Raw genomic sequence first — 24,857 nt, 5'->3', positions numbered from 1 at the left:
GATCATCCCCAATCAGTACCCCGTTCCTGCCTTCTCCACATATCCCCTGACTCCGCTATTTTTAAGAGCCCTATCAAGCTTTCTCTTGAAAGCATCCAGAGAACCCGCCTCGACAGCCCTCTGAGGCAGAGAATTCCACAGACTCACCACTCTCTGTGAGAAAAAGTGTTTCCTCGTCTCCGTTCTAATTAGGTCACTTGGAAGAGATGATAATGTGGGAAAGGGCGTGGGTGATGTTGATTTTAATGAATGTGATATAGACAGTAGGGGGGTAATTCTTAGCTAAAAAAAATCAGGAAGTGGAATCTGTGTTGATAGAGACCAATACCTGGAATAGGCAGATTGTCTTCGGAAAGATTGAATAGAATACATTTTTTAAATTGAATACATTTTATTAGCCAAGTATGTATACATACAAATAATTTGCCTTGGTGCTTTGCTTGCTAGGATAACTGCATGATATACAGTAGACAATCTAAGATAAAACATTATAATTTAAACGTGCAGAATAAAATAAAATACCAGAGCAAAAGGAGGCTACAGAATTTTGGCTGGAGTAGAGCTACTGCTCGCGGGGAAAAAAGTTGTTTTTATGTCTGGTTAAAGACATGGTTAGGACTGGTTAGGCTTATTCTCTGGAGTTTGGAGCAACAGGTGACTTGTTTGAAGCAGATAAAATCATAAGGGGTCTCAGTTGGGTGAATGTGGATTGGAGGTACACATAAATGCTGGAGAAACTCAGCGGGTGCAGCAGCATCTATGGAGCGAAGGAAATAGACACAGCGCAGAAACAGGCACTTTGGCCACCGAGTCCAAGCTGACCAGTGATCACCCTATACACTTGCACTATCCTACACACTAGGGACAATTTACAATTTTCTTCAACAAAGCCAATTAACCTACAAACCTGTGTAAGATGGAACTGCAGATGCTGGTTTACACTGAAGATAGACACAAAATGCTGGAGTAACTCAGCGGGTCAGGCAGCATCTCTGGAGAAAAGGAATAGGTGATGTTTTGGGTCGAGACCATTCATCAGACCCTACAAAGTTGTATGTTTTTGGAGTGTTGGCGGAACCAGAACACCCTGAGAAAACCCATAGGGTCACAGGGAGAGAGCGCAGACTCCATACAGACAGCACCCATAGTGAGGATCGAACCCAGGTATTTGGTGCTGTAAGGCTTCAACTCTACTGATGCGGCACTGTGCTTCCCTGAGCCGATTCCTCCCGTAATATAATCCATTAACCAGAAGTTTCTCATTAAAAAAATTAGTTAGGAGAAGAAAGTTGACTTTCCTGTCAGAAATGTATTTGCTGATGCGACTCTTTTCCGATGCATGGTCCAAGATGGATCAAGATGTCCTACTGAAATTGATAATGTATAATCCCCCAGGCATTACAGGAAGCGATCTGCATCCAGAGGCCGTTCTGGAAGTCGCTCCAGAAGCCGTTCACCTGCTGAGAAACGGTCTAAACCTGGGGACACCCGAGGTCGCTCGCGGAGCAGGGAGCGCGATCGGAGAAGGGATCGCTCTCGCAGCCGAGATAGGAGACGGTCACGGTCACGGGAACGGAAAAGGCTCAGGTGAGGATCTGACCTTTTTGTGAAACGATGGTGGCTCGGTTTATTGTAAGAGAGCTAAGGGGGTGGCATAGACAACTCTGTTTGAAAGCATTGCAGCTTATTACAAATACTTATTCGAAATGAGCAACTATTCGTAATTAGATTAGAATGATTAGGTAGCAAATTGATTTGAAACTAGAAGAGTGAGATTAATGTGTTGGCAATAATTTCATTAAAAAATAAGTATCCTATTGGTGGACAATGAATTCGGTAAGAAACCTGCTCCAAAGCCACACTCAGCAAAATCAATAACCCCACTCTCACCATCGACGGCACCACTGTCTCCCCATCTCCCCAGGCCCGCAACCTTGGCGTGATCTTTGATTCCACCCTCTCCCTTGAGCCTCACATCCGCCATGTCATTAAAACCTCCTTCTTTCATCTCCGCAACATCGCCAAACTCAGACCCTCTCTCACACCTCCCACTGCTGAAAGACTCATCCATGCCTTCATCTCCTCCCGACTGGACTACTGCAACTCAATTCTCCTTGGCATCAGCTCCATCCACATCAACCGACTCCCAACTGGTCCAGAACGCAGCCGCCCGACTCATCACCCACACCAAATCCTGGCATCACATCACTCCAGTCCTCAAGCAACTTCACTGGCTTCCCATCTCCCACCGGATCAACTACAAAATCCTGATCCTCACCTACAAAGCCCTCCACCATCTGGCCCCCCCATATCTCACTGACCTCCTCTCCCCCTACCAACCCCCACGGTCCCTCAGATCCACATCAGCCGGTCTCCTCTCCATCCACAAGCCCAACCTCCGCAGTTTTGGGGACAGAGCCTTCTCCAGGGCAGCTCCCAGGCTCTGGAACTCCCTCCCCCAACTGATCCGCAATTCCGTGTCCCTCACCATCTTCCAGTCCCGCCTCAAGACCCATCTCTTCACCTCTGCCTATCCTTAGCCCCACGTCCCCCTCCCTTTTCATCTGTGCATTAATTGCCTCATATTGTGTTTTGTATTGAATTCTGTCTTTACTTTGTGTACTAGTCATGTCTCTACTATTTATTTTATTCCCCTTACATGTTTTTCCTCTACCTGCTAAATTTTTGTAAGGTGAGACTTTTGAAAGGTGCCCATAAATAAAATTTATTATTATTATTATTATTATTAAATTGTTCCTTTTATTTGCCACAATTCTTATGCCTTCATCAGTTGCTCCTTTGGAGATTTTATCTGTTTAAAATTTAAATATTAAAATAAAATCTATAAAACCACATTGATCTTTTAGCTTAATTTACAGATTATACATTTTTACTAGCTCCCAGAAATTGATCGCATAGCAGTTATTAATTGACATTTTGAGCGGGAACAGCTTTAATATTTACAGTAATATTCACTCACAGGGCATTGTGTTAGTATTATTTATAATGAAGTCATCCAGATTTTGTGAAACAATTATCAAATCATTTATCCTTGAATCACATTTCTTTATGGTGAATCGCTTGAGTAATTAAGTTATTGGCTGTTTTATCAGCCGCTGACTACTGGCTATAGGTGGTATTTCCATTTTTTTCACTATTGTGCTGGGCTATCTTAACTAATTTAATTTGTTGCTGTTAGGTTAGCGATAACTAGTTGTGATGAGATTAGAAGAAAGCACATTCAAAAAAAGATGTTGATTCAAATAATTGTTGCTTTATCTTGATGCCTTTTATAATGTTGAAAGTTTTTAAATGCAATAAAACTTTCCAGCTTCATGTTGTTCAAGTGGAAATACCTTCAGCAGGAATTAGTTCTATAATATGCTTTGCTTTAATTATAAATAATTAAAGTTAATATAAAATTTAATTTATTACATTTATTATTAAATTTAATTTATTACAGAGTAAATTATTGTAATATGTTTACAATTTGATCCATTTAATATTTTAAAATATACAAGAAAAGTAGTACATTGGAGTAGTGAAGTTACATGTTTTCCTAAGCATGGTTTACCCAGCCTAATTATTCTGATAATGCTGTTAATATTAGAATGAATTCTTATGACAAATATTTAAAGTTTCTGATTCATTCAGAATATAATAAATATTTCAATGCATGTTCTGGTAGATTGTGACTGATGACTTTGTGCATTTTCTGATTAGCTCTCTTTCCATATGTCGGCATGTCCTAAATTGTGCATCATATTTATTTTGATATTTACTACAATAAACTGCATGAATTTAGATTTTGTATTATCTCTTGAGGCATTTATTTCTGTCCAGGATTACATGATATCCTCTAACTTAGTTGTCTTAAATGCACCTCCCATCTATAATCTATTCATCGTAGAAAGTGACAGATTACCATTAATAATCATTATAATTGGACTAAATGCATGTGAATTTATGGTCAGGGTATTGTGGCATGATCCTTTCTTTCTAGCAGTAGTTTTCTTTCGAGGGTCAACATATCCCACCCCTGAGTAAGATTTGGTTGGGCAGCCAAACACATGCCTGAAGTTGCTGTGACGTCAGCACTTACCATATTATTAGCTGGTGAATGTTCTTCTTGTATTTCTTTTTTCCATTTGCACTGGAATGTGTTTTGTCCAAATAGGCAAATTTCAAAGCCTGTGAAACCTGGCTAATATTGCAGAGCCTCTCCGAGCTATTGTATGATTCTAAATGTGAATAGTGTCCCTAATCTGTTGTACAAATAGCAGCAGCACTGTGGAAGCCAGAAAACTTTAACCATTTTACATCCACTACAAAACGTAAAGCTGAATATATTTGCTCTTGACTGATTTATTTTCTGCTTTCTTTCCAATTGTTTAATTTTATCTTACACAGAACACCACAGAGATGCAGAATGTCAGTGGTCATTTCAAAGTGAGTAGTTAGTAACTTAACCTTTAAGCAAACATGCCTGAGTCAGAAAATTGTGGATTCCATTCCCACCCCAAAACCATAACAATTTAAAGAATACTGAAATTTCAATATTAGGACAGTTGATAGAGCTTCGGTCTATCATATGTGGTAATAAATCACGGTCCTGTCAGCACCCTCTGATAGATACATACATAGATAAAGCAATTTTCAAAGAATATTAGAAAAATTCATTTCATGGTGTTTTGGCCAACACTTATTGTTCACCCAACACTGAAAAGAGATTTTTGGCAATTTATTTCATTACTATCTCTAAACATCTCTAAGTGCAATTTTCCTAATTACAGCATTAATTATATTGGAACTATAATTTGTCGCCTGTGAAGTGCATTAGGAAATTCAAAGAATGAAAATGTCATATAAATATGTTTTTTTCATCTTTATGCCTTTTTAGGTGTTAAATTTAGATTTTTGTAGGTAATAACCTTTTTTTCGACTGAATACAGAACTGAAAAAGTACATTATATTCCTACACCAAGGTTTTATTACGTACAGTTAGTTGGATGAGAATGTCATGAGAAAGTCAGAAAAGGGTACCCATACACAGATTTGCATGTGATACAAATAGTTAATAGACTGCTAAATTGAAAGCCATTTGGAGATATGGGGATTATGTGTGTTTACATTTGGATTTGATTATACAAGTTAAGATTAAATATTTTCAGATTGCAACAGTTAAGGATTAACTATCTGGTACTAAACTACTGAAGATTTGAATGAAGACTGAGCTTTCCTAGTCGTTAAAATATAAACACTTCCATTGTAGGCGATCTCGTAGCCGAGAGAGGAGAAGGTCTCGCAGTCGAGAGAAACGCCGTTCGCTGAGCAGAGGTAGAAACCGTCGCTCACACTCTCAGCCACGCTCCCGGAGCCGCAGTAAGAGCAAAGAGAGAAGGTAATAAACGAGCAGGATTAATTAGTTCCAAACATCAGATGAACAAGAAATTAAAGATCAGATTTGCAGCAAGGAACTGCATATACTGGTTTGTAATGAAGATAAATACAAAATGCTGGGGTAACTCAGCGGGTCAGGCATCACTTCTGGAGAAAAAGAATAGGTAACGTTTCGGGAAGAAAGGGTTCCACCCGAAACGTCACCTATTATTTTTAACTAGAGATGCTGCCTGACCCGCTGAGTTACGCCAGCATTTTGTGTTTATTAAAGATCGAATTTGTTCTTTAATAGAAGTAGTTAAAGGAAGTTGCATAAAGGGAGGTTATTTTTCTCCATATGGGATTAACATCTGAACCTATTTTAATTTTAATGATCGTCGGCCTAAACCAAACAGCTGTGTGTAAATTCAATAACTTGACCTATTGCTTAGCAACTGGTTGGTTTAATTTTTATTCTGCCATGTGTACAAGGGACCTACGTTCTGGTGCTAATGTACCAATAACTGTTATATGTAGAATAAATTGGATAGTACCTGTTGTATTACCAATTATGTCAATATAGGACATAGAACAGTGAAGCACAGGAACAGGTCCTTCAACCCACATGGTCTGTGCCAAACATGATGCCAAGAGAGAGGATAGAGTGGATATGGAGGGGATATATCCACCAGTGGGAAAGTCTATGACTAGAGGTCATAGTCTCAGAATTAAAGGTAGTGTTTTTAGGAAGAGGAGGGGAATTTCTTTAGTCAGAGGGTGGTAAATCTGTGGAATTCTTCGCCACAGAAAGCTGTGGAGGCCAAGTCAGTGGATATTTTTTTAAGGCAGAGATAGATAGATTCTAGATTAGTACAGATGTCAGAAGTTATGGGGAGAAGGCAGGAGAATGGGGTTAGGAGGGAGAGATAGATCGGCCACGATCGAATGGCGGAGTAGACTTGATGGGTCGAAAGGCCTAATTCTACTCCTAATCCTTATGACCTAATGATAAACTAATCTCATCTGCCTGCCCATGGTCCATATCGCTCCATTTCTTACATATCCACGCCTCTTAAATACAACTATCGTGTCTGCCTCCACCACCACCCTTGGTTGAACTTTCCAGGCTCTCACCATCCTTTGTGTTAAAAAAAAACTTGCCTCGCACATCTCCTTTAAACTTTGCCCCTATCACCTTAAAGCTAAGCCTCTAGTTTTTGACATTTCCATTCTGGAAAAAAAGCTCTGATGTCTATCTGTGGTAAATCTTTCCATCAACGTTCTCTGCTTTCAACAGGGATGTTGGTTTGGGGAAATTGTGTGCCTGAGTTTACTTTCATTGGGATCCATACTATGAGCGTAGAAACTAGTAGACCTGTATTTCATCTGTTAACATGTTTGATCAGTCCATTTTGTTCATTATAACTGGTAATATGTTTCTCCACTATTCCATCAGCCTATTTTTTACTATTATTCTGCACCCTTAATCACATATTGGGAAGAGTTCAAATTAATTTGGCTGAATAAATGGATATAGAATATGTGTACAACATATGAGGTAGAGATAATGATTGATGGAAAACCAAGACTACAGTGCAAGGGTACTTTGCTTCTATTTAATTACTAAATTTATAAAATCACAACATTTTATAATTTCATCACTTTGTTATGAGAACACCTCGCCCCTGCAGTTGATAAATAATCCTGTTAGATGGGAATTTTGATCCAGTAGGAAGAAAGTAATCCAATTGCTTCATTAATTTCCTGTATCATGGAATGGTGCACATCAGGAAATAGTCCATTGTGTATGTATCAGATTTAAAAGAGGTATTGTTATCTGGTCTGGCCCGTATCTTTGCAGCTGCTCATGCTTGATTGCCTATTGAAGCAGCCTAGCAAGCCGCACAGTTGTGCTAAGCCTTGTCCTGTCTGGAATAAAATGAATAATGTTAAGTTAACAATCTTGCCTGGGTATAGGACAGCTATATTTTACATTATTGGTTGTTTTTCCTCCTTTACAATTACGTAAATGTATATCGGGTGGTATTTGATCTAATTCAGATGATGTAAAACTGTCCTGAGTCTCCATTTACATTTGGGATAGTAATGGTCCATTTTAGTTGACCTGAACATTTTTGACTGATAGTGGAGGTTATTGTGTGTGGGGATCGGGTAGTATTCTTGGTTCTATAAAGCCGCTTGAAAGTTCCTTAAAAAAACCCCAACAAAACTTTGGAATCTAAACTATAAACAGAAGAAAGTCAATAGTTCAGGCAGCATCCGTGGCCAGAGAAGCAAAGTAGCATTTCAGGGCTATTACGTTTCATCAGTTAACCCAGTGTGCCTTGGAGTAATTATGTTCTATGTTTTCTAGATCAAAATCCAAAGACCGTGTAGAAGCTAACAATGAGGCTGTGAAAGAAAAGAAAAAGGAGGAGAAAGATGATGACAAAGATGTCAGTGTAAGTGAAAGTAGAAATAAAGACCCTATTGTTTAGTGGTATCCTTTCATCACCCTGGAGCATCCCAAAGATCTTGCACCCAATTCAAGTAACTGCAATGTAGTCATAAGCTCATAAGTTATAGGAGCAGAATTAGGCCATTTGGCCCATGAAGTCTACTCTGCCGTTCAATCATGGTAGATCTATCTTTCCCTCTCAACCCCTTTCTCCAGCCTTCTCCCCATAACCCCTGAACTAATCAAGAATCTATATCTATCTCTGCCTTAAAAAAATATCCATTGACGCACTCTACAGCCTTCTGTGGGTCACAGTCATAGTTATAATGTTGAGGAATTCAGTAATTAATTTGCACGAAGCAACACACCGAAATTAGCAAAGTAGTAAATCACTGAATTATCAGTTTACAATAATAGGGACAAAAAAATTACAGATGCTGGAAATCTGAAATGAAAAGAGAATGCTGCAAATGACAGATCAGGCAATATCCATGAGAAACAAATATAGAAGTACAGGTGCTCCACTGATTATCCAGCACCCTTGGTGCAAGAGCCTTGCCGGGTTATCCGTTTTGCCGGTCCAACAATGGTAACATATAATAATAATAATGATAATAATTCAACAATACACCTCTGACCCACTAATTATACCCCTCCTTGAAACTTAAATAAAACAAATATATGTAAATTAAATCTGAATATAATTGATGATACATTAGTGCATATCTAAATTGATACAGAAGCCATAGCTATGGTTAAATGTCAGCAAAATAAGCTAAGAATTACACAAATCTGGGGACCACCACCACCAACAACTGCAAATGTAAACAATTAACTATTTCGGGATGGATGGACAAATCCCGAAAGAGCACGCGCCACGTGCAATGCCATCTGTGACCGCCAAGAGAACTAGTCTGGTGGTCGCCGGTATTTCAAATGCACTCTCATAATCTTGCCCAGATTAAAGAAGACGCCAGGCCATCAGATGCCGGAAAATCTGTGGTGTACCTGTACATATGATTTGTGAAAATTATGATTTTATACCCAGTAAAAATTACTGTAACTCATTATAGTTTACATTTAAATAATGCTACAATTTGTATTAGGATTTCCAAGTATCCATCTGTGTGCTGATTGTATAGCAATAAAATGAGAAGGCCTGATAATTACATTGACCACAGCAGAGAAATCTCCAAGCTATGACATTAATAAAATCTCTTAATTTCTCAGAATTTTGAACAGAGCAAATTAGAGGAAGAAATGAGAAAACGGAAAGAGCGTGTTGAAAAATGGAGGGAAGAACAACGCAAAAAAGTTGTGGAGAACATTGGTGAAATAAAGAGAGAACTTGAGGAGATGAAGCAGGGCAAAAAATGGAGTCTCGAGGATGATGATGGTAAGATTCTTTATATTGTTTGTGATCATCAAGCTTTGATCCCTCAGTCATTAATTGGGCGTTTCTTGAGAATCTGGTTTAGCTAGGTGGTTGAGTAAGGATATATTTACCATTTTGGTGATGTTGGATTTTGGGGCACACATTGACCTGCTTATTGGGAGAAGACCTTTTTCATCATCCTGGTAATAAACTAATGCCTGGGAATCTTTTTATCTCTGCCAGAGAGAATAGACGTTGAATATCTATTCTCAAATGTAGTTCTAGTACTCGTGATTGAAGCAGGAACTTGATCAACATTCTTCTTCTTGCGTTTGAGGCAGCAGAAGTTATGTAACGCCCTCCAGGTGTTGTAGCCAGTTAGGCCTTCCGCATTCAGCTGCAGCAGGGTGATGCCATCCGGTTCGACATCCCTAGGTGCCCGCCCTAAAAAGGGCGCATGCTCCGTGTTGGTGCCAAGCCGCGGCGACTCGGGATGCATTGTTTGTGCTGCTGTTTCTGTTTGCTGTCATTCACCTGACTGAGGTCAGTTGACGGGGCTTGCCACGGGGAGGTCGACAACCTGAGCCCCTTGATCAACATTCAAGATCAGATTAGGCATGTGAATAAAATCAAAAGAGATGAGAAATGGAAGTAGTCCAATTGCAAGAGTGTAATGGATTCCAGTGAGGATAACGTCTGGTTATTCTGTAGGGAGTGTCACGTATCATCCTGAAGCCTATCAATGTCTAAAAGGTACTGACTATGAGTGTAGAAACCAGGAGCTGCAGATACTGGTTTACAAAAAAAAAAACACTGTCAAAGTGATGGAGTGACTCAGCCGGTCAGGAAGCATCCCTGGAGAACAAGGATTAGTGACTTTTTGGGTAGGAATCCTTCCTCAGACTGATTGTGGGGGGGGGAGTGGGGGGGGGGGGGGGTGTGAGAAAGCTGGAAGCGAGGAGGTGTAGGACAAAGCACAGCAAGTTATAGGTAAAAATAGGGGCAACTTCTTTACTCAGAGAGTGGTAGCGGTGCGGAATGAGCTTCCAGTGGAAGTGGTGGAGGCAGATTCATTGGTATCATTTAAAAATAAATTGGGGCATATGGATGAGAAGGGAGGGGGGTTATGGGGGGGGGGGGGGTTCCAGGCAGATGGTTGGACAAAGACCATAGATGAAAAAACAGAAGGTGTGACACAAAAGGATTGAAGAGTTGCAAATTGTGATGCCTGAGGAAATAATTTAGGGAGGGGGAGAAATAGGTAGGAGTCCAGGTGGGGCAAAGGGGAGGAGGACAAGTAAGGGGGTGTGTGATGGGGAATGTAGAGAGGGAGGGGGTTATAAGGGATTGCCTAAAATTGGAGAATTAAAGCTTCATACCATTGGAGTGTGAGCTACCCAAGCGGAATATGAAAACCCGACCCCTTTCTCCCCCACACCCCACATTTTTATTCTAAACCCCCTCCCGTGCCCCACCTGGATTTGCACCTACTTCTCCTCTTCTCCATCCACCTGCATTCCTTCCTGTTGCTTCACAACACAGTTCTTCAATCCTTTTTATCTCACACCATCTGTTTCTTTTTCATCTCTGGTATTTGCCAAACCAAAGTCTTTGATAGTGTTTGCCTATCAAAAACCTTCATTTGCATATTGCTTGCCTGTCTTTGCCCTGAGCTTTATACTGAGATACTATTTGTTTGCTTAATTGGAATATATGGATATAATTGTTGGTTGACTAAGTCAAGAGCTGGTTTTGAATCCATATACCAGGGTGTAAGAACCCAACATAGACACAAAAAGCTGGAGTAACTCTGCAGGTTGGACAGCATCTCTGAGGGAAGGGAATAGGTGACGTTTAGGTTCTTCTTCAGACCTTCATAACACTTGGAAAATGTTGTGTAAACATTGGTCTTGAATGTGACTTGGATGTCCGATTCTACTGTTTATTTAAACAGACGATGAAGATGAAATCATTGAAGGTGAAAAGAAAGAAGAAGGAGATGATGACAATGAGGAATTGGACCCGTTAGATGCTTACATGGAAGATATAAAGGATGAAGTGAAGAAATTTAACATTGGAAGTGTAAAAGGAGGAAGTGAAAAGGTAATTGGTATCTTTTTTCCCTCTACAAATTACTAATGTTAAAAATGTTGTTTTTATTCCTCAGGTTATTGCTATTGTCAACTGTGCAGGCTATTGTCAACTGAAATCACTTGCTTCATAGATTCAATAATGCACGTGGCAGAATGTGTTTGGATAGTTGGAACTTGCTCAGAATTCTACATGAAATCTGATCCCAATTTTTGTGCAGAAAGCTTAAAATGACATTTTATTTATTCACTGTTCAAGATGTATTGCTAAGGATTGGTGGGAATGTATTACTCACTGCTCTTGCGAAAGTGATGGTGAGCAACTTCTGTGAGGTGTTGCCGTCCATCAGATGAAGGCCTTCCCTCAATACGGTGGTTGGGGATTTCTGAGATTTAGATCCAGTGATGCTGAAGGAACAGTCATGGGGAGAGACGGGTGAAAAGGACTGATCCTAGTGGCCTTGCCGAGGCAGTGTGAACTGTAGATGGAGGGACGGTCAGTCTGCGTGATGGTCTAGGCTACGAACACAACCACCAAACCAATCAGTAAAGCATCACGATAAAATGCGTTCTACAGTGCATCTGTAGAAGTTGGTGAGGGTTGCTGCGGACATGCTGAACTTCCTAGCCCTTTGGTGTGCTTTCTTGGCCTTAGCTTCGACGTGGCTGGTCCTAGATAAATTCCTGGTGATATTTATTCCTAAGAACTTGCGAAGAAATTTGCAAGTTGTAGATAGAGTTAAGCCTTGCTTATGTTTGTGGGAGTGCTTGTACGTTTTGGTCACCCTGTCACAGGAAAGATGTTGCTGAGCTAGAAGTGGTGCAGAGAAAATCTCCTTTTATTGTTTTGGCTCATAAAAAAAATAAAAAAAAATTGAGTCAGTTGCATGAGCCTTGTTGTGCTGAGCAAACCTGGGGTGTATTTGTAGTACAATTATGTTTTTTTTTATTGTTTCGGTGCCAGAAGTCAGGTGCAACTGTAATGAAAGTCATGACTGTCGTAACCACCAAAAAGCCACATTCAGAAATGGAGAAAAAGAAAGGAGAGCTGATGGAGAATGACCAGGATGCAATGGAGGTACGAGGAAGAATGCATAAGTTTTCTATTAGCATCATGAAATAAATGATCGTCCTATTAACTCTTTTAAAGATCAATTGAAACCCCTCTTGTTGTGAACAAATTTGTTTTTCTTTTTTCAACTGAGCAGTATTCTTCAGAAGAAGAGGAAGTTGATCTTCAGACTGCACTAACAGGATATCAGACCAAACAGAGGAAACTACTGGAACCTGTGGATCATGGGAAAATAGAATATGAACCCTTTCGAAAGAACTTTTACGTTGAGGTTCCTGAACTTGCGAAGATGTCTGCCGAAGGTTAGTACTTGCAATCTTGGTGGGTGAACTTTATGGTGAGATGAGTACGGTGCTATATTTTCCATTATGAATCTTGGAATACAATCACAAACTGTATTCATTTCTTTTGTGAAGCAGATTAGCTGCAATAAAACATCCAGATACTTGCATATTGTTACATATGTTGTTTCTATCCACAATGTGGAGTGAGAATTCACGCTTCTTTGATGATTTGCATCTTTAAAATCTTTGCCTACTGACCCCGAAGTTGTTATATTCTACCCTTAAATTTTGGTAATGGTCGAAATTTTCATATAAACCATGGGAACTTTGGGCCACACAAATTCATTTCACTTGCACTTTATGTCGTTGAAGTTGAAGTGCAAAAGAACAAATTTCAATATATATTGATAATTTGTTCTTTTGAACTTCAACTTCTTTTCCCTTTGATTACTTTGCCATCTTTACATTTTTGTGTACAGTTCTTTAACCACAAACGATTGTTTCCTCCCTTTCATTTGTTGTAGAATAGTCCTCTGTAGGGATACACACAGTAATTTGAAAGCAGAAGGTAAAATCACCGTTAAAATTTATTTTTTGAGAAACAGGTCATGTACACCATGAGTTAATATGTTAAGTTGCACAAGGCTAATGCTAGGTTGGTTGCTAGGGGGTTCTTTTTGCAAGGAATAGTAAACCCAATGAGGCATGTTTCTGGCTCATGAGATGATTACTGACTGCATATCTTCAAAAGAGAGCTGGGCTATTTCTTGTCTAGACAGAAATTGTGTCTTCTCAAAGGTAGGTGAAACAGCAGGTTATATACGCTTGATCAATAACAAATCCAAAACAGGAAATGTTTCATGTTTTTCACCCTTATGAGATGCGCCCTTTGTCTAACCTTTTGCCTTTCCCCAAAAATTATGTAATTGATGGTGAGACAGGGTAGTGATGTTTCTAGTGTCAGGATTTTGTGGAGCAAATATTATGAACCAGAAAGCTTTTCTTGCCTGCCATTTTCATATATTGGAAGTTGTCTTTAATAAACTATATCTATAATAACCACGTCCAGGTGCTTGTAGAGAACTAATGTTTCAAAAAATCTTTGAGGTCAAGTCAGCATTAGGATGATATTAGGAGATTTAAGGGCCTGTCCCATTGTACGAGGTAATTCAAGAGTTCTCCCGAGGTTTCCCCTGATTCGAAATCGGAGAATTCCGTAGCGGGTCCGTAGGCAGTTCGTACGAGTAAAAAGTAGCAATTCTTTTTATCACAATTTTTTTTTAACTCGTGGACATTTTTCACAGTGTTGAAAAAAACGTCACAAACTTACCGGATTTCCCGAGTACCTACCGTTAGCATTACGAGCCGCTACGTGACATCCACAAACTCTTACGGACCTGCTACGGACATTCTCCGAGTTCGAATATGGAAAACTCGAGAGAACTCTTGAATTACCTCGTACAGTGGGACAGGCCCTTTATAGGTTAAGTCTGGGGAAATCAAGGAGAGGTTTTATATTGTAACTTTCCAGTAGATCTTGCAATGACGAAGGGTTTAAGTTTGATGCATTATGATAATGAAGTATAAAATTTTAGGAATCAAAAATTATGAGCCAAGTTAGTTACAGTTTTTTGACTACAGAAGGGTTTAGAGCACCCTGATTACTATCTGGGCAAACCAATCAGAACTTGTTGTTTATATATTGGTTGAACGCTTAAAGTTTCAAACTTTTATGTTGCTTTGCAGAGGTAAGTGCCTACAGGTTGGAGTTGGAGGGAATTGCCGTACGTGGCAAAGGTTGCCCAAAACCTATTAAATCATGGGCACAGTGTGGAATCTCCATGAAAATATTAGGCTCCTTGAAAAAGTGAGTGCTTCCTAAAACGTTACTGTTAAAAATGATTTTATTAGCATTTTTTTGCTTCTTCCAAATTCTTAATAATACTTTTGTATATTAGACAAGCATATGAGAAACCAACACCAATCCAATCACAAGCAATCCCTGCCATTATGTGTGGACGTGATTTGATTGGAATTGCCAAAACTGGAAGTGGAAAGACTATTGCTTTTCTTTTGCCTATGTTTCGACACATCATGGATCAGAGGGCACTTGATGAAGCAGAAGGTCCAGTTGGTAAATATTTAATTTTACATATTCACAGCAAATATCACTGTTATTGTAGACCACAAACTATAAAACTCATAAACTGATTCAATTTGTTATTCAGTTATAGAGGTGCACAAAATCATGAGAGGAATAGATCGGGTAAACGCACAAAGTCTCTTGCCCAGGGTAGGGGAATTGAGAAGTGGAGCACACAGGTTTAAGGTGAGAGGGAAAAAAGTTAATGGGAACCTGACGGGTAACTTTTGCACACAAAGGGTGATACGTGTATGGAAGAAGCTGCCAGGGGAGGTAGCTGAGGCAGGTACTATCCCAACGTCTTGAGAAACATTTAGACAGGTACATGGATAGGATCGATTTAGGAGGGTATGGGCCAAATGTGGGCAGGTGGGACTACTGTAGTTGGGACCTGTGGGCAAGTTGGGCCGAAGGGCCTGTTTCCGGACTGTAAGACTCTATGACTCTCTACGACTGATTAAGTCGTGGTTGTAATTCAAAGCAACTATAGTACTATCAAGGAATGCATACACATAGCTGCTAAGTAGTTCGGATTTTCCGTATTTCGTACGGAAATGCGATACGAATTTCCGTTGTTAAATACGTATTTTTATTAAAAAAAACTACCATGGATAATCATTACAACGAGTCACTGCTGCACCGGCCATGTTGCAGCAAAATTGCCCTGGAATTTTACATTTTTAAAAAGCTCGGGTTTAATGAGTACTGCAGAAAGTTTGGAGTCGTCTATCACTTGATTCAATTGAGACGAAAACAATTTGTTAACTGCCACTGTTAGCACTTGCTAACTGCCAGTAGTTAACACGGTGTTATACAATGTATCACCAATACATCAATCTGCATTTGTCAGTCAATATAATTGTGTTTTGACCAAGTTAATATTGACCTCGCATCCTTTGAATAAAATTCACGGTAGAATTTCTTAAAACTCGCTGTCATTAAGGGCTCCAGACCACGAGCACGGGCTTCTTCCTGTTGTGCAGTTACAGTCATTCACCCACGTTATTTTAAGAAGGAACTGCAGATGCTGGAATGATGTAGACAAAAATGCTGGAGTAACTCGGCAGGTGAGACAGCATTGACAAAAATGCTGGAGAAACTCCGCGTGAGAAAAATGCTGGAGAAACTCAGCGGGTGAGGCAGCATCTCCAGCATTTTTGTCTCACCCACTGAGTTTCTCCAGCATTTTTGCCCACCCATGGTATTTAGTAATTTGCACCTGTCATTTAGGGATGTTATATGAATTTCAAAATAATAAGTTTATGTGTGTTGTTTTCTCTCTCTCCTTCAAGGTTAGTTCTGTTTGCCTTTATTTGCTTCAGTTTTATTTGGTGTTATTTATCACGTTGTGGTTGTAGCTTTTGAACGTATCGGATTAAAAAAATTCATATAAATTCATAGCGTCGCCCAAGCGCCAAATCCCTTCCACTGTACCTGCAACTGAAGCTACGGGTGGGTTAATAGACTTTGAAGGGGCATTGACACTTTGTGTTTATGTAGAGGGGTAATAGAGAAGGGCTCCAGACCGCGAGCTCACTAACTGAATGACACAGATGTCCTGACTGAAAATCACACCCTTCCGATAAATTATTTTAGGATAAGCCTTTCTGGAGAACATGCTACTTTTTGCTTTGTCCATTTTCAAAATATAGAATTTTGAATTTGGCGTTTGATTGGTACGAGACTACAAAGCTCGTAATATCTGTTTTTTTACGCACTGTAGCTTTATACATTTCTACTTCTGGGTATAATGTATGTGGAAATTATGGCTCATGGAATTTTCTCCCACACTACTAGTTATTTTCGTAACAACATATTTAAATAGGTGAAATTTCCGATCTTTCCCAACCCCTTAAAGGTCTGAAGAAGGGACATAGAAACATAGAAACATAGAAATTAGGTGTAGGAGTAGGCCATTCGGCCCTTCGAGCCTGCACCGCCATTCAATATGATCATGGCTGATCATCCAACTCAGTATCCCGTACCTGCCTTCTCTCCATACCCCCTGATCCCCTTAGCCACAAGGGCCACATCTAACTCCCTCTTAAATATAGCCAATGAACTGGCCTCAACTACCCTCTGTGGCAGAGAGTTCCAGAGATTCACCACTCTCTGTGTGAAAACAGGGACCCGACCCTAAATGTCACCTAGCCATTCCCTCCATAGATAGACACAAAATGTTGGAGTAACTCAGTGGGTCAGGCAGCTTCTCTGGAGAGAAGGAATAGGTGACGTTTTGGGTCGAAACCCTTCTTCGGACCCTCCATAAATCCAGCCTGACCTGCTGAGTTCTCCAGCACTTTGTGTTTTGCTCTTAAAATAAATCCGTGGTCCAAAGAAACAACACGATAGACCACTCTGGATGTATAGGTTTTGCTGTATACTTCATACTGTAGAACACATCATAATACATCCTGAATGAATTAATGGGGTTAGATTTTTTTTTAATCTGTCGTCTAGAATTAATCGATACCTACCCTATGTACCTTATACCAGATTTATATCAGAATTCCGATTTTGTTTTCCTATTTGTCCATTTTTGTGCGAGATTATTTGGCAGCCAATCAACCGCTGTCTCGCAGGGGGTTGCGTCCAATCGCCGACCAGCTTCCCTTAAAATTCCCGTCCAATCAAGATATCAATTTAAATAAAGACCAAAACGTTTTTTTTAATTATGGGTTAATAATTGGAAAGAAATTGATACTTAAATTATGGAAAAATACAACCATACCAACTGTTAAAATGTGGATTAGGAATATGATGGACATAGCACGCCTTGAAGAAATGAGACTCCGACTAATAGATAAATATGACCAATTCTTAAGGAGTTGGTCTCCTTTCATCGACTTTTTGGAATCATGTGATGCAGCGGTACCGTAAAGATTGCTGATTTCAGTTCATGCCGTGGATAGATCTACATCTCTGAATAAAGATTTGAAAATTTCTCTTTTAAGGGGCCTTCTCTCCTATTTCTACTTTCCACTTTTTCTTTTTTTTTTATATACACACTTCACGTTTTTCTATTCTCTACCATCTATTTTTCCTCTTTTCCCCTTTCTATTGTTTTATTTTTCTTGTCTTGCTTACTGCCTTCTCGAAACATAAAACTAGAGGTTGTACATAGAATGGATTACGGTATGACATAGTTGGCACCTAAAATTAGGTTCCACTGTACTGTTTTGTACTGTATTAACTTCTAATAAACTAAACAAAAAAAATTCCCATCCAATCAATAAATCAGTCTCCTCCCGTCCAATCATCCGCTGTCTCCAAGGGCATTGTGTCCAATCACATAATGCGCTGGTCACTCGGCAGCCAATCAGACGTAGTCTCTGAGGGCCGGTGTGACCAATCACCATCCAGCTTCCCTTCACTGAAGCAGATGATGGCTGCAGCCAACAGAGAGAGAGAGATGCAAGAAAGCAGCTATGACATATAATATACAATAAACTATTACAGATATACAATAAACAAGTTATGCATTCTTGTACTCTTACATAAGTATGACTGTATATTAAAAAAAAATCAGCAAAATGGCACCGCGTAAAAATACAGATTTTCAGCTCCTAGAATAGCAATGTTACAAAATTTTGAGATTTAAAAAATCAAGTCTGCAATTTATACCATCAGATAAAGCATAACAATAAGTTTAATTTGACACCTAATTCACTTTCATATCTCAAGTAATAAAAAAAGTTATGGCCATTTTCATACTCGGAAATTAGCATCTTGTTCCCTATTGATTTTCTATGGACATAACAAAAAAGCTGTGATCATGGACAGTCAAAAGCCCATAACCTTCTTAAAAATTAAGAGAACTGAATGAAATTTTCAGTTATCATAGATTGAACCATTCTGAAACAAATATAAAATAATCTTACTTGGATGACCTGAAATTAAAGCATATAATTAGTTAGTTACCCAATTGTAGCTAATTTCAAACTTCAATTACTAGATCTAAACATCTATCCATTTCTTAATAAATGATTAACATTTTTAAATAGCCTAAGTGTCCAATTAATATTCACAAATAATTCACAATAAAACATGATTTTAAAATCTCATTTACATCAATTTATAGGCCAAATGGAAGGAATTTAGTGTTCAATTGCTGTAAATTAAAGTCCATTTTAAATCGGCTTTCTAGTGGGTTCCTGTGAACGCGCTGGTTTAGAACGTTCACATTGCGCTGGATTTGTGCCCTCAAATGCCCAGAAAAATACTGTGGGATATAATGGGCCCAAAATGAGCTACTCGCTATAGAAAACTTTATAAACAGGGTTCTTAAGAAGCCCCTTTTAATGTAAAAATAAGGTACATACCTTTAATTGTTTGCTTTATAAAACCCTGGGGCTGCGAGAGGTCGCGGGTTTACAGAGTGATATCTTTAAACTACTATAACTATTATACAAGGCCATAAAAACTGATAATACCTTTTGCGACGGGGTCTTTCAGCGATTTTCCGTTAATGATTTACTAGGCTGAACATTTTCGATTGCAATAGCCTAGTAAAAATCGCGTTTTAAACCCGCCCCCTCTAAACAGCGCCAAAATCACACACACGGGGCTGGGACAGATTCTCAACGACGATTCAGGTAGGTTTTGTAACATACCTACCTAGAATACTGAAATGCTCTTACAAAACAAAACTTGGCAGCTCTGCATGCAGCACCTAAATGGTTAAAGTAGTAAAACCATTACAAAGTATAAATGTGTGTTCATACATAAATCATAAGTGCAAGCTTAGAATAAAAGGAATAAATGAATGATTACATTAAAAAGCAATACTGTTTCAGAGAAAAAAGTGCCGTGTAATGCTCACCTCATTGATTATTCTAATTTATGTAAACCACCTTTTTTTTAAACAAAACACACCAATTGAACAGAATGTAATGAAAGTGCAAACTAATCTAATGGCAGTAATTTATTAGAGAATGTCTACAGTGCCCTCTATAATGTTTGGGACAAAGACACATTTATTTGCTTATGTACTTCACAATTTAAGATTTATAATTGAAAAAAATTACACGTGGTTAAAGTGCACACTGTCAGATTGTAATAAAGGCCATTTTTATATATTTTGGTTTCACCATGTAGAAATTACAGCTGTGTTTATACATAGTCGCCGTCCTCCTCCCCCCACCCCCCATTTCAGCGCACCATAATGTTTGGGACACAGCAATGTCATGCATGTTTTGGAGGCTAGTCCACTTCAGTTTTCTCTTCAGCATATAAAAGGCATGCTCAATTGGGTTCAGAACGGTTAATTGATTTGGCCACTCAAGAATTGACCATATTTTAGCTTTAAAAAACTCCTTTGTTGCTTTAGCAGTTTGCTTGAGATCATTGTCTTGCTGTAGAATGAACTGCCGCCGGCCAATGTGTTTTGAGGCATTTATTTGAACTTGAGCAGATAGGATGTGTCTGTACACTTCAGAATTCATTATGCTACTACCATGAGCATTTGTATCATCACTGAAGATAAGCGAGCCAGTACCTTCAGCAGCAATACATGCCAGTCCATAACACCCCACCACCGTGTTTCACAGATGAGGTGGTATGCTTTGGATCTTGGGCAGTTCCTTCTCTCCTCCATACTTTGCTCGTGCCATCACTCTGATACAAGTTAATCTTCGTCTCATCTGTCCACAAGACCTTTTTTCCAGAACTGTGGTTGCTCTTTTAAGTACTTCTTGGCAAACTAACCCGGCCATCCTATTTTTGCGGCTAACCAGTGGTTTACATCTTGCAGTGTAGCCTCTGTATGCCTGTTCATGAAGTCTTATGAACTTTGATCCTTGACAAATCCACACCTGACTCCTGAAGAGTGTTTCTGATCCGTCGGAGAGATGTTTGGGGGGTTTTCTTTGTTATAGAGAGAATTCTTCTGTCATCAGCTGTGGAGGTCTGCCTTGGCCTGCTAGTCTCTTTGCGATTAGTAAGCTCACCTTTCTTAATGATGCTCCAAACAGTTGATTTTTGTACGCCTAACGTTTGGCTGATGTCTCCTAACAGTTTTATTCTTGTTTCTCAGTCTCATCATGGCTTCTTTGACTTTCATTGGCACAACTTTGGACCTCATGTTGATAAACAGCAATAAAAGTTTCCAAAGGTGATGGAAAGACTGGAGGAAAGACTAGGTGCTGGAAGCTCTCTTATACCTGCATTAAGGAAACAATTAAACACACCTGAGCAATTACAAACACCTGTGAAGCCATGTGTCCCAAACATTATGGTGCTCTGAAATGGGGGGACTGTATAAACACTGCAGTAATTTCTACATGGTGAAACCACAATGTATAAAAATGTTTTTATTAAAATCTGACAATGTGCACTTTAACCACAGGTGATTTTTTTTTTCTATTACAAATCTCAAATTGTGGAGTACAGAGGCAAATAAATAAATGATGGGTATTTGTCCCAAACATTATGGAGGGCACTGTATATCAAGGCTTTCATTGCACCATTTATTGTTCAACGATTTGAATTTGCTCTTTACTAAAACTGTGAGTGCTTTCAAATCTAACGTGCAAACAGAGTTCATCAATAACTAATAACTAGTTTGCTGTTTGGTGATTTAAAAATACCCATATCATGCAATGCAAGATTAGTGTATTTGCCTCAGAAATTCAAATTGCATGGAATAGCAAAAATTCTTAATTGGGTAGGGAATGTTTTCAAAACAAAAGGCAAAGGCGCTTAGTTATAAACCACCTAGTCTCATGGTGGTTGCAAATAACTGATTATAAATGGGAGGAAAGGTTTAGTTTAGAGTTACAGCACGGAAACAGGCCCTTCGACACACTGGGTCTGTGCCGACCAGCGATCCCCGCACATTAACACCATCCTACACCCACCAGGGACAATTTTTACATTTACCAAGCCAATTAACCTACAAACTTGTACGTCTTTGGAGTGTGGGAGGAAACCCAAGATCTCAGAGAAAACTCACGCAGATCACGGGCAGAACGTACAAAATCCATACAGACAGCACCCGTAGTCGGGGTCGAACCCAGGACTTGCATTCGCTGCAAGGCAGCAACTCTACCGCTGCACCACCATGACCGCCCTATTTAACACATCTATTGATGTGTTAAATAGAGCGGTCACGGTGGTACAGCAGTAGATGTGTTAAATGTTTAACACTTCGATAAATGTGCGACAGCATAGATCATCCTTAATTACCAAGTATCGACCTACCGCCGTTTTTCCAGCAACTGATGGTCCGGCACCTCGTTTAAACCGGACAAAATTACGAGAGCGGACTTGAAATCCTCCCCTCTTCTGATTGCCGGAACTATGGAACACCAGCCCAGCCAGAGCCGGCGGATCTGTTCCCATAGCTGACTTCCGAGGCCAACTTTGCCGGCCGGCATGGCTCTGAAACCAAGGGTGTCGGAAAATCGGTGGTGGACCTGTACTTCATTTATTTCAAGAAACAAAGTTTTTAATGTACTTTTAAAATCATGCAAAATGTGTTTTTATTCAGCATTGATCTCAACTCCAACCCGTGAGTTAGCCCTTCAGATTACCAAGGAGTGCAAGAAGTTCTCAAAAGCTCTCGGTCTAAGGGCAGTGTGTGTTTACGGTGGGACCGGAATAAGTGAACAGGTAATGCTTCTACTTCAATCTTTTCTCTTGAAAACAATAAATCATTTGAGTTCTTTAGCAGCAACTGGTATATCAAAAATATAATGCGTACATTTGTGAATGACACTAAAGTGCGAGCTGGATAACAAATACTCAGAACGGCCTCAGTTATTTATTCTTGCCACGCGTATCGAGATACAGTGAAAAGTTTTGTTTTACATGTTATCTAAACAGATCAGATATACCATACATAAATACAATCTAGTCATCTCAAGTACTATAGATAGAGCTAGGGGGAAGATACAGAATGTAGAATATAGTTCTCAGTATTGTACGCATTGTGGTGCATCAGTTCCATAGACAAAGTCCAATGTCCACAAATGTGGGGGGATATTAATAAACGTGCAGAATGGTCAAATAATTTGCAAATGAATTTTATTGCAGGAAAAGAATGTAATGTATGTGGGTTGAGATGTTGCAATGTTACTTACAAAGTGCAAGATTAAGAGGTCTAGATAAACCAAGGAATTTTAGATATTAGATTAGACTACTCACTAAAGTTTATGCCATAGCAAGACAATTTAAAGATATAAACTGGGCTTCAAAAACATTTCTTGAGGAATAGAGCTAAATAAAAGGAAAGTTATGCTGTATCGAACTTGGATAAAAATGTTTGGCAAGCCGTATATATTTCTGATCACTTTTTTAAATAATGAGAGATAGAGGCACGGAAGAAGCTGCAAAAAACATTACAATGATGATCCCAGAAATGTATGGGTACACATATTAGAAAAGGTTGAACAGACTGGTGTTTTTTCCCTTGAGAAAAGAAGGTTGAAGGGATCGCCTGATCAAGGATTTTATAACCTCGAAAGGTTCTGACTGGATGCAGTGAGAATGTTCCCAAGATATAACGAGAGGCAATCAATGAAAGTTACCAATAGGGAATTCAAAAGAAACCTTTTATATCCTAAGAGTGCTGAGAGTATGGTTGAAACAAATAGTGAAATACATTTAAAAGGAGGCAGGACAAGCATATGAAGGAGAATATCGAACTGCATAAGGCCAAGCCTTTCAGCCCACAATGCCTTTGCCGACCATGATGCCAATTTAAATGAATCCCATCTGCCTGCTCTTGATCTATATCCCTTCATCACCTGCCTGCTCATGGTTATTACTGATATTGCTTCATGAAGTCCTTAATCTCTCACGGGGAATATAATAGATGTCTCTAATAATATTTTTGGAAAATGAGTGTGGGCTGATTAGTTTCCCCTAAAAACCATCGTCTTGAATGACTGAGTTCTAATTCTTCGTCATTAATTTAAAATAACACGTTTATCCGCCTGCATTTTGACAATTGTGTTATTTCGTAATCCAGATCGCAGAATTAAAACGAGGAGCGGAAATTATAGTATGTACACCAGGCCGCATGATAGACATGCTGGCAGCCAATAACGGTAAGTAAAGGAAATTATCAACAGTTGAGCACTTGCTTTACTTGTCATTTAATGTTTAAGTTTATATAAAAGCCACTTAAAGCAGAATGCAGGGGGAATTAGTTCAAAACATGAACGTACATGTTCACTGCACACCATTTTGAGATCAACAACAAATTTTGCCATCAGATTTTCTCTGGCAATTGCTTCATGAATTAATAAAAGGGAATTTTATTGCTGACAGTTGTTGTTTCAAGCTCAGTGGAATGCATAAGCTAGTGTTTGTCTATATATAGGCAGCTTCTCTTACTGATCCACGCCTGTACCTAAAATAACATATACATAATGATTCTGGATTGAACAACAAACACATTTCTATGTCATAATTTTTGCCTGGGTTCTTGTTGGTCAGCATGGACATGATAAGCTGAAGGGCTTCTTTCTGTGCTCTATGGTGCAAATTCTATTGGGAATTGGCCATTTAAAAAATAATAGTTTTATTATTTGCATACTTTAGTTTTTCCACTTATGACAATTTTACTACTTGTACATGTTGTCACTTTACAATTAGTGTGCTAAATTTAGTTGAGATGCTAATTAAAAAATGTAAGACCACACCCTGTCCATTAATAATATGAAAGATTTGTGGATCTAGCTGACATAAAATTGATCTATCAAATTGCTGAACATTCTAATTGTTACTCAATCCTCAAAAATAATTTGCCTAATTGCATTACATCTATCCATTCCCAAATCACCACTATTCAATCCTGCAGAGGTGCCTTTCACATTAAAAAATCCCAGTATTAACTCCTATGTTCTACTTAAGTCTCCATTGAACTTGCATAGAACTGTACAGCACGGGGAGAGACCCTCCGACCCCCAATGTTCATACCAAACATGGTGCCAAGTTAAACTAATCTCCTCTGCCTGTAAATGATCCATATTCCTCCATTCCCTGCTTATTCATCTGTCAATATAAAAGCCTTCTAAATGCTCCCCATTGTTTCTGGCTCAAGTACTACCC

At 39.1% G+C, this 24,857-nt stretch overlaps 1 protein-coding gene and 1 long non-coding RNA gene across 5 annotated transcripts in view; one reads left to right on the top strand and one right to left on the bottom strand.

Moving 5' to 3' along the window:
* The window catches only part of ddx46 (DEAD (Asp-Glu-Ala-Asp) box polypeptide 46), a 52,212-nt gene that overhangs the window by 3,730 nt on the left and 23,625 nt on the right, over positions 1-24,857 (top strand). Inside the window, exons 2-13 of one of the 4 annotated variants that reach the window (XM_055643219.1) lie at positions 1,396-1,587; positions 4,411-4,449; positions 5,273-5,401; positions 7,754-7,841; positions 9,068-9,233; positions 11,167-11,315; positions 12,270-12,380; positions 12,511-12,676; positions 14,405-14,525; positions 14,617-14,792; positions 22,291-22,412; positions 23,773-23,851. In XM_055643219.1, the coding sequence (XP_055499194.1) occupies positions 1,396-1,587; positions 4,411-4,449; positions 5,273-5,401; positions 7,754-7,841; positions 9,068-9,233; positions 11,167-11,315; positions 12,270-12,380; positions 12,511-12,676; positions 14,405-14,525; positions 14,617-14,792; positions 22,291-22,412; positions 23,773-23,851 (1,538 nt within the window). Of the gene's footprint in view, positions 1-1,395; positions 1,588-4,410; positions 4,450-5,272; positions 5,402-7,753; positions 7,842-9,067; positions 9,234-11,166; positions 11,316-12,266; positions 12,381-12,510; positions 12,677-14,404; positions 14,526-14,616; positions 14,793-22,290; positions 22,413-23,772; positions 23,852-24,857 lie in introns of all 4 variants that reach the window. The other 3 variants (XM_055643218.1, XM_055643221.1, XM_055643220.1) reach the window with 3 other exon arrangements.
* On the bottom strand, positions 18,321-19,867 carry LOC129701791 (uncharacterized). Its single transcript, XR_008724266.1, has 2 exons — positions 19,419-19,867; positions 18,321-18,367 (listed from the first exon to the last, which is right to left on the bottom strand). It is a non-coding gene; the product is annotated as an uncharacterized LOC129701791 (long non-coding RNA).

The sequence above is a fragment of the Leucoraja erinacea genome, chromosome 11 (assembly GCF_028641065.1).
Source record: "Leucoraja erinacea ecotype New England chromosome 11, Leri_hhj_1, whole genome shotgun sequence".
Lineage (NCBI taxonomy): Eukaryota > Metazoa > Chordata > Chondrichthyes > Rajiformes > Rajidae > Leucoraja > Leucoraja erinaceus.
This window is presented reverse-complemented; position numbering and strand designations above follow the sequence as displayed.